At 35.5% G+C, this 10,621-nt stretch overlaps 1 protein-coding gene across 4 annotated transcripts in view; it reads right to left on the bottom strand.

The window, feature by feature from the left end:
- Positions 1 to 80: 80 nt before the first annotated feature.
- The window catches only part of CBX3 (chromobox 3), a 10,883-nt gene continuing 342 nt past the window's right edge, over positions 81 to 10,621 (bottom strand). The window contains exons 1-6 of one of the 4 annotated variants that reach the window (XM_006912012.3): positions 10,549 to 10,621; positions 9,395 to 9,446; positions 6,429 to 6,571; positions 4,209 to 4,371; positions 1,534 to 1,628; positions 81 to 1,175 (exon numbers count right to left, since the gene is read on the bottom strand). In XM_006912012.3, the coding sequence (XP_006912074.1) occupies positions 1,049 to 1,175; positions 1,534 to 1,628; positions 4,209 to 4,371; positions 6,429 to 6,571; positions 9,395 to 9,418 (552 nt within the window). In that variant the 5' untranslated portion in view covers positions 9,419 to 9,446; positions 10,549 to 10,621 and the 3' untranslated portion in view covers positions 81 to 1,048. The remainder of the gene's footprint in view (positions 1,176 to 1,533; positions 1,629 to 4,208; positions 4,372 to 6,428; positions 6,572 to 9,394; positions 9,447 to 10,548) is intronic. The other 3 variants (XM_025046898.1, XM_025046899.1, XM_025046900.1) reach the window with 3 other exon arrangements.

Here is a 10,621-nt window from a genome sequence, read left to right as displayed (position 1 = left end):
TGAACCAGTAACCCAAATACTGAGATTGAGCTTACATGTAAGGAATGAGCTGGGATAAAGAAAAACATGCAGGTCAAGAGTTTAGATTACAAAAGTTTGTTCACCCATTTATTCCAGCAGGTCCTAAACTGCCAAGTCTCTAACCATCTCTACCCTTCGTTCCATGAACAAAGTCTTATACACATTCCATGAATCCTGACCTTTTAGTCAATATAGCACAAGGATTTCAATATTTTGTAAAGGAATGGTTCACTAGGAGGAACCTTTAAATAAGTCTTATTTGCCTAATTAAAACACACCAGGATTTGCCTAGTTTTCTCATTTAGGTGGGAGGTTGGTAGTGACAAAATTTCCTTTTAAAAGGGGGGTTTTGCAAATTAAATTTGAATTTATATGATTGCAGATATGGAGTCTGATAGGGCTGCTTTTAAATTGTCCAATTTTAACTGCTTATCATATTTAAATCGCCCAATTAATTACAAATTATCTATTTAATTTCAAAGGATAAAGCTTTGGGGGAAATTTCAATTTAACTTGAAGTGATTTGTTTCTCAGGTTGCTGAAAACGATGACATTCCAGAAAAGTGGACTTAATCCATGGTCGTGAAATGCTGTTTTTGTTTTGGTAAACGTTTAAAAAAAAAAAAGAAAAAGAAAAAAAAAAAAAAGAAAACCGTTTACATATGTTGTATGTATACACACCAAAAATCCCCAAATAAAATAAAACCCAGGATGATCCCTCCTAGGCATACGTGAGTTAAACTCAAATTCTGACTGAGTAATGACAATGGAGATTTCCCCTAACATTTAGAAAGACTTTTCTAATGCAGAGGAAAAAGTATACCATGGTATCAAATATTCTTTTCTGATAAAGAAAGCAACTACAGAAAGCTTTTGTTCAAAGTAACCAGTGTTATAGATGCAAAACCACCCCCCAACAACTCCCCCAATACTACTTCAAAACAAACATGTCAAACTTGATTTTCATTAGAATGTAGTTATTTCTTCACACTAATATATAAATATATATAAAAAGCAATGCAAACAATTATTGGGCTTCGTCTTCCGGACAAGAATGCCAAGTTAGTCTCTCTTCATAAAAAGCAATTACAATTTGAGGACACTTCATATTTGCCTCTTTTGCCAGCACCAAATCTGCCTCATCTGAATCTTTCCTGTTGTGAGGAAAAAGAAAAAAAATTCAGTTAATAGTCTTAACCCTTTTTGTCAACTGAGCATTGTTCATTTAAGAAATCTTAATTTAACCAAAGGTTACTTAAGTGCTTTAGGAGGGTTATGTGCCACTTGTGCTGGTATTTCAATAAAAGTTCATTTTATAAAACAGGCCAGTTTGCCAGTCTTTGCTTTGAAATATCATTAGCAAAAGTAACTAGAATCATCCTTTCAGCAGATTATTCTCTATGATGGAAACTATTTATAAAACCTTTTCTAGATAAAGCCTCACAAATTTTTAAAAAACATGCCCATCAATTCGTACTTTATAACGTTAACAGCCATCGCCCATACACTTACCACTTCATGAGGAACATTAATTCTCCACTGCTGTCTGTGGCACCAATTATTCGTTCAGGATCAAGACCTCTGGCAAAGCCTCTTGGTTTGTCAGCCTGTTGAGAGGTTAAATGATTACTACATGAACGTTTCCATTCATTTTTCCAAACAGCAAACGAATATAGTAAGTTCCAATTTTTCTTCATATGTAGCTTTTAAATAAAAACCTTCTAATAGTGAAACAGAAATGACTAAAGCAGAGCCCATATTTAGTACTACAACACATCTTAATTTCCGTTAACCTTAAATGCAGAAAAAAACAAACCTGGATATCTAAAAGTATTCTGAATCATAAGAGACAAATTAATCCCTTTATTTCTGGTAACTGTAATCAATTAATAATTATAAATCTTTGAAAACTAACATTTCAAATTACTTCCAGGAATTAGTCTAAATTACCCACAAATTTAAAGCACATGCAAAAACACAAACAATAAAATAGTAAAAACTTTAAAACTCAGACTAATCAGTATTATAATCAATTTGAATTACAGAAAACCTTATAAAATACTTAGTATAAACCAGCAATTCTCAAAGTATGGTCTTTTAGGACTCCCGGGAATCCCTGGGATCTTTTGGGAGTGTCTATTATCTGTAAGGTTCCCTCTTTTCATGTATGTGACTTTAGATTACCTTCATATACTTTCACCAAACACAACACAACAAATCAAATATAAAGTGTCTTCTATTAAGCCCAGACACTGGAAAGATTTGCAAAACTGTAAAATGCCATTCTTCACACTTTTTCATGAAAAGTTATGAATAAAAACAGGTTTTGCCATTCTTAGCTCAATACACAAATATCTTAGAAATTTCTATTTTAACTACTACAGTTATTGATAGGTATAACCCATATAAACAAAAGTTATTTGTTACCCTCAATAATGTTCTGGAGACTAAAAAAGTTTAAGTACTGGTTAGATCAGCAAATCCTTTCTCCCTACTGGCCTTTTACATCAATATCCAAGGCTCTGGAGTCAGATTACCTGGGGTGGTTAGAACGATGGTTCTAACCTTTACTAGCTGTGTAGCTCTGGGCAAGTTAACCTCTTTGTCGTTCCTATTTTATTCCTATCTATAAAATAGGAATAATTATACTATCTCTCAGACATTTCACAGTATCTGAAATGCAAATTAAGTTATTATTTAGAATACTCCTTGGCACAATGTAAGGGCTAAATACAGGATAACTCAATAACTATTGTTATTGCTTCAGTTGAGCATGTGGCTGACTTTTAAATTATGTACAGCAGGCCCCCCTATCTGCAGAGTATACATTCCAAGACCCCCAGTGAATGCCTGAAACTGCAGATAGCACTAGACCCTAAAATTTTTTTTCCCTATACATACATACCTATAATAAAGTTTAACTTATAAACTGGGCACAGTAAGAGATAAACTAATTATAGAACAATTACAACAATATATAAGTTACATGAATATGGTGTCTCTCTCAAAATATTTTGTGATGTGAGATAAAATGCCTATGTGATGAGATGAAAGACGTAGGCATTATGATGTAGCATCAGGCTACTATTGACCTTCTGATGATACCTCAGAAGGAGTATCATCTGTTTCCGGTGATCCTGGATCATTGAGCCACGATGATGTCGATGGCTGGATGTCAGGAACAGACAATGTCGAAGGTTGGGGAAATTTAGTATTTTCAGACCTCAGTTGACCACAGGTAACTGAAACCATGGATATGAAGGGATTACTGTATACTGATTCTTAACACTGTTTTGCTTTGGCTGCTAAAGCATCCAGAACCAAATTTGTAGCCAACCTGTTTCTCATCTGTAAAATGGGGATAATACCTATAATCTTAACAGAGATGTCATGAAGATTTAATGGACTATCTGTAAAAGTACTTGCCATCTAGTTCAAATGATCAAATTTTAAATTCAAAGACATTATCAATCAATATCTCTATTGTATGTTTATTCCCCAAGCCTAGATACTAATTCAGGACAAAGACCCTTTCCCAAATTGCCATTCTAGGCCAGTAGGCAGGTCAAGTATAATTTGTTTTGAAGTTGAGGGTGGAAGCAAGGCATTATGAGATTTGCCCAAAGCCACAGAGACACCAGTGAAGCAAAGACCAGATCAAAATACACATGTAGTGAATAAACCAACTGACTCAATTCATGCTGATAAAACATAAAAACAATGTATTATCAAAGACTATATACTTCAAAATCAACATATTGTTTGTCAATACTTTGATGATACAAATATCACATGCCAAAGTACTTTCTGGTGGTCAACGCCACTAATTATCTACAACTGGGAAGTGCTATGTGGATTTTTGCTGTATTACAAGAGATTTCTATCATGCAATGATAGTTTTCTTTGTACTTACGACTGCTAGTCTTGGATCACAGAAAATTGTGTGATTGGGGACCATATCCATGAATCTACCCAAAATAACACTAGCACACCACTTTAAGTGGTATAAGCACTTAACTGTACATTTATAAAATACAAGCTAAAACCATGCCTATCCTTTTTCCCAAGTATTGTCTCAAATATCAAGCATTTAGAAAAGGCTTTTAAAGTATCCTAAAAATATTTAAAAAGTCAAGCAATCAACCTTTTACAAAAAGTCAGTTTAGTGGGTAATATTTTATACTTACAGCATCTCTTTTCTTCTTTGATTTGCTATCATCAGACTCACTGTCGGATAAAGATTTTCTTTTTGTACCATCTTTTTCTTTACCAGCTTTTTGAGAATTTAGAAATGCTTCAATTAACTCTGGACAATCTAAATTTTCTTCAGGTTCCCAAGTATTGTCAGCACTGTGTTCAGTTAAAAAAAAAGGTTCATTGTATTAAACATGATTCATCACCATAATTCAGATCCATTTCATATCTGAAAAAGTTCTCTGTACTACAGATGGTAACCATTTCCTCCTTATCCCTCACGTTCTTTTGAAACAACCTGATCATACTTCTCTTTGTGTCTTCTTTCACAGCCCCTACCCTACCTAAGGGGGAAATCTGCTATTATCACCTCTAAGTTAACTGAACCTGACTCTAGCAGAATTAGAGTTAATATTTTTCCAAGTTATAGAGAAAATACACTTCAGAATTTCCCTGAAACAGCTTTTTTAAAATGTGGATTCCCATCCCCAAATTACGTTACCAGGGCAATCGGAATATGCCTTTGGTTGGGGCCTCTAATACTATGTTTTAAAACATAGTTTTGAGGCATTTTCAAACATGTGACATTACTTTCAATTTCTGCTCAGTGCTCAAATTGGGAAATGATGTAAAACTGATGCTGGCAACTCAAAAGTTGAATCCCACCGTTTATAGTAAGAATGTTTTTTACATTTTTAATTGGTTGAGAAAATTTCAAAATGAAAATTATAAAATTCCTATTTCAGGGCCCACAAACACAGTGTTATCAGAACACAGCCATGCTCATTTGTTTAACATATTGACTATTGTTGCTTTGTACTACATTTGTAGAGACCTATGAACCACAAAGCCTATTTATTTACTGTATTGTTTTTACGGAAAAAATTTGCCAAACTCTGATACAAGACTGAGATGACCACTCCCATGTATTTTTCAGAAAGGCTGTAAAGAAAATAAGTATCAATTACCAAATGTGAAAGTAAGATCATCCTTCATTAGTGATAGGCTTACTAACTTTGTGTGCTCAGATCCAAACAGCCTTTACACAAGATAAAATGACTAATCATTTTAGAGGTGCTGGGAAAGCTGCTATTAACTGCTGGTTAGAACTTGGTCTGTTGATATTCTGAGATCCAAAATTGGCAAACCTATATTAGAGGGTGGCAGACAAAAGAGCTGAAGTGAAGCCTCCATCCATCCAGTAGTGTTATTTTCATTAGAGCTTTCTATATTACCTAATACATTACACTGAACATAGTGAGCTCTCTTAATCATACTAGTGGCCTTAAGTTTGGGGAGGAAAAAAAGGAGAAGAGGAGTTAAAGTCCTAAAGTTTTAATAGGTAGGACATAAAGACAGCTTTTACTGTCTCATGTGATAAAAAACCAACCAACTAGCAACAACAAAAATCAACTGAATACCACATGAAGGTTAGCAATTCTTTGGCAAACTGGTTCAATCTAATTGAGTGGTGGGGGAAGTGGTAGGTAACAGGTATCTGAAGCCTAATTATTTGAGCATCATACTCCCCATTTCCACCATACTCAGAAATTTTTGTCGATCCCTCCCTATCCATTTTCAATAGTTGCCATCTGTGGAGCTTTGCTGTTTTTGTGGTGTAAGGCAGAATAATCCCAACAGATTAGCACATTATAAACATAAGAGTATAATTTCTGCATATAAGTTATTCACAAGACAGCTAACGTTATAGAATGGTTATGAGAACAATTAATAACAAGGAACAAGAGGAACCAGAGAGCATAAAAAATGCTCAAACTCTACTTCTTAGAGATTAAGATATAGTAAGCTTAGTATAAGACCGGATCATAACGAGCACTCCTGTTAAAGATCCACCGGTCTGTGTTATAGAGGTTCTATGTCTTTTAGTGCCTTCTGTATGTAGGGTTGTAGATTAAATATTTAAATTAGAGCAATATATAACTACATTAAAATGTATTACCCAATAAATTCTACTAATTCTATAAATTTGACTCTTCAAGGTAATCAACTAGTCTGAACTCTGCTTGGTTGCCAACTGTAGGTTAAAGACTGGTTCTTTTTAAACAGATCTCAAACAAGCTACCTTAGATTAAAGATATCTTTAAATTTAAAGAAACCTATTAGAAAACTGAAAAAAGACTTTAAGCTAAAAACAATTTAAAATGCCACATAAATGCAATTAAATACATAATAAAAGCATTGAGGTTTCTTACTCTGTGAACCCCTTCCACTTCAGGAAATATTCCACCTTCCCATTCACGACGCGTCGGTCCAGTACTTTTTCCACCACAAATTCTTCAGGCTCTGCCTCTTCGACTTTTTTACTTTTTCCATTTTGCTTCTTTCCCATTTTTTGCTAAAAACGAAAGGGAATTAAACATCTTTTCTATTTTATTTTTGAGTACATTTAAAATACTAAATTGCTTATGTTATTGTTGCATTAGACATCTATAAATTTTTACTTTTTTTATCCCAGGATAGACACCTCCTAAAAAGATAAAAGTCAACAAGTAATAAAATAAAGGAATGCTTAATTCTGTTGGCTTAGCTTAAACTCATCACCCGCCACCCATCATTGAAATAATACAATCGAAAACATTATGTAAAAAATACTGTTGTCTTATTTGCACGTGGTCTATCTACAACAACTTTTTTAGATTTTTTATTCATTTTAATGACAACACAGCCACAACTAGAAAGTATTAGAGAATGACACAGAAGAGAATAAGTAGCAGTGACAGGTCTTACTAATTGAACCACAGACCTGTTAAAACTAGTTCCTAAACATAATACCTGCTTTGCCGATTCAAACACCAATGTTAGAAATCTCAATATAGAAAAAAGGTAACTGTTAAGAATAAAAACAAAAACATAGTTCAGAATCCTGATATCAATAGCAGGATCAACGAAGGAAACCATGAATAGGTTAAAAAAAAAAGAAAGACTATTTTTCCATAATCTCTGCTGGTTAATATTACTGTCCATGTGGAACAAATCTATAATGCTGTCATTTCAAGAAGCCAAAATGCTGGATCATTTTAATTCTGTGAAAAAATCCTATCCTTTTGGTTTCGTAAGAGTCTAAACTGGTAGACAACAAAATTCACTTTGAACAAGTTTTAACTTAGTTTTTTTAATTGTAAAAAACTATATTTGAGAAAAGCAGGAGTCCAAGCTCAACCAGCTATTTTCCAATAACTCAGATTTGTTACAAAAGGACTAAAAATGGATGTTAAGTAAAAATCAAACTGGTCAATTAGAAGAGACTAAGGGGGGGAATCCCAAATGTTATGCTTATTTCATTATCATTTCATCCTAAAGCAGGTACTATTAAAAAAAAATCTTAATTGTGTAGTCACCAAAGTCATCCCCAAACAGAGCATACAAGCAGAAAAAGGTAACAGCAATGCCATAAGATTGCAAAAGGACAATAAAACCATGTAATCATTAAAGGTATGTGCATACATATATAAGAAATAAAAGAACTCTGGAAATTTTAAAAAGATGCAGCAAATGTCTGACTTTGTTGGATACCATTGCCAAGTCAAGCTTTACAATTTTCACTAGTTAAAATACTTGGATACTGCAACCTGTCAGACAGCTTTCTGCTTCTGTATAGTATAAGGAAGGTAAGAATAGCAGTGGGAAGAGTGAGAAATACTGGTGTGGACAAAAGCTTATCAGATACTCATCCTAAATGATAAACAAAAGTGCTATGTCCATGAAGGTAAGAGGTTAACAGAATAAAAATGACAAAAACACAGAAAATTAAAAGGATAAACCCTAAAAAAAAAAAAGTATAAAAAAATGAAGTATTTACTATAATAGCATTCTTAAGCTAACTTCAAGTGCTATTTTTTTAAAAGGAAAATTCACCTACTTTTGCATTTAAGTTATGGCACACATCTGACACTATTTTAAAATAAAAAGTTAGATTAAAGTACTTGTGTACAAAAGCAATTAATTTCAATAGAAGAATCTATTTACTTTTAGTATATTTATCCTCAAAGCATTAGGCACAGGTAGTTCTTTTCTCAGCCACTATTTGGACACAGATGACTGTAAAGCCAATTCAATCATAGACTTTGGTTTACTGATTCTGGAATCCAAAAGACAGTTCAATCCTGAAGAGGGCACAGAAGATGCTTTGTGCTTTTTACATTGATGGCTTTGAACAGAATCATTTGTGTCACAGACTCGCCAGAGAGGGTTTATATTTCAATGTTTCCCAGATTATTTCATTTAAATGTGCAATTTAATAATGGCACAAATAAAAAAAAAAACAACTTGTGCCTCTTAGCATGAAATCCAAAGTGAGATTGTACAAAGCAAAACCGAATGTTTTATTTAGATGTTACCACTCACCTTTATATGCTTGCAATTATCATTAATGCGATGTATTAAATACTGTGGGAACCATAACTTTGAATTTTGTGACTTTTATTTAAATATTCCAGTGCTTTTTAAAAAACTTGTAAGTTGACATGGCTGACTACATGTATGTCTTTACACATTTGCAGAACTTTTAATGAAGCATAAGAATGCAAACTTTCGGTTTAATAAACTACTGGAGAGAAAAAAAATTTAACTGCTCAGAAGTTCCAGATTATCTACTCTCTCCCCTTCCAGGATATATGTGAAATTCTGTGTATTAAAAAAAACCCGCAATAATTTAAATTTAAGGCCTTTCTATATTTTTAGAATGATTGTTGAAATGACAAAATAACCAACGTGATTTGAAAGATTCAATGACTTCTGCCCCGATATAAGTGTATAAGGTATCTGTTCATTAAATTGGGCAATACTAAAAATAAACTTGATTTCTCTAGAATTCAGTACATAGTGATTCATGTAAATACTGTACCAATCAATTTGGATTTAATTATTATGTAAATTTGTGTATTTTTTATTTCAAAATAAATATACTTGGTAACATTCATACTTGTGCTACTCTCCCAAGATTAGGCTATAATTGAATTAACACACTAATAAGCCAAGTCAATAAGTATTGCAATGTAAATTCATTTTTGTCCCTAGTTCTCCTTATAACATTGGGAAGGGAGAGAACTGCAGAATATAAGTGGATGTAAATTTCTCAACCACCAAGATGCAAAGTTATAATTTTTGGGAAAAACTTTTGAGTTAGATCCTTACATATTTTAGGTTTTCATTAACTTACCAATGTGGTTTTATTGGAGGCCATTTTTTATTGCAGACTTGAAGAGCTATTACTAGAAAAATGCATGACAGTTAAAAGGAAGTTTGCATGATACAAAAAAGGTAACTAAACACGTTTAGTTTGGATTTCAATCCCCACCTATGTAACCCGTTATCAAACATGTATACAAATCCATACATAAGCAGAGTTAAGCTCCTATTCGTCATTACTGCTATGTGCCTGAAAATATATCAGTGTCCTAACCAAGTGGGTCTAGAAAACCTTACTGAGGACGTTGGTATCCGAGACAGCTTTACAGGGCAGAAAATAGACAAATTTTTTTCTAATTCAAATCCCATTTATACCGTATTCAGCATTTCTTTAAAAATGGCCAAATGTTTGGTTCAAAATCAGAAAAGTAAACTGCCGTGAATTTTTTCTTTAGACCTCTTACGTGTCTGGAGTCGCTAGGTAATCCAACTTGGTTTATTCTTGGAAACCCTCCCTCTTTCCAGTCACTAGTTAAAAAACTAAAGAAAAAACACAGCAAGATGCTTGGTGCCACTTTTAAAAACCAATCACCTCCTTTGCAGATCCATCTGCTCCTCCAAAGCCCCAGGCCCCGCCCCCCCCACCCGGGAGCTCAGGCCTCGTGGTCAGCTCATCGCGGGGAGAAACAAAGGCCGCGGCGCGGGGGTTCAAGGGCACTGCGCCACGGGGCCCGCGCCTCCCCCGCCCGGCGGCGGCCACGTAACGGAGCGCCTGCCGCAGCCTCCGGACAGCGGGCCGCGCGCGCCACCAGGTCGCGCTGATGCGGGAGAATGCGCCTTCCCTGGAGGCCTCAGTCGCCGATCGAGCCCGGGAGGCGAAGGAGGGCCCCTCGTCTTGATCGGGCATGGGGGAGGGGAGGAAATGCGCTTTGTCTAGCAACAAGGCTGCTGTCGCCAAAGCTCTCTACCCGCTTAAGGACTGTCTCATCCGCCCAACAAACTACAGGCTCCGGCCCAGCGCCAGGCCCGCGGCGGGGTCTCCGCTCGCCTCTCCGATCCTTACCCACAGCTCCCCGCCTTTGGGGTCGGGTGGGGAAGGGTGGGAGCGGGGAACTGGGGGGTTCTCTGGGGCGCATCTTAAGCACCACCTCCGAGTGATCACTAGAGAGAAAGAAAGACACCGACTTCACCGCCTCCGAGCTGCTCCGGGTCTCCCGTCTGCTGCGTCTCCGGCCCTGCGCGCCTTCAGCTCGAGCCA

Source organism: Pteropus alecto, unplaced genomic scaffold (genome assembly GCF_000325575.1).
Source record: "Pteropus alecto unplaced genomic scaffold, ASM32557v1 scaffold21, whole genome shotgun sequence".
Classification (NCBI taxonomy): Eukaryota; Metazoa; Chordata; class Mammalia; order Chiroptera; family Pteropodidae; genus Pteropus; species Pteropus alecto.
The sequence above is the reverse complement of the archived record's forward strand: the minus strand, read 5'-3'. Positions and strand labels throughout refer to the sequence as shown.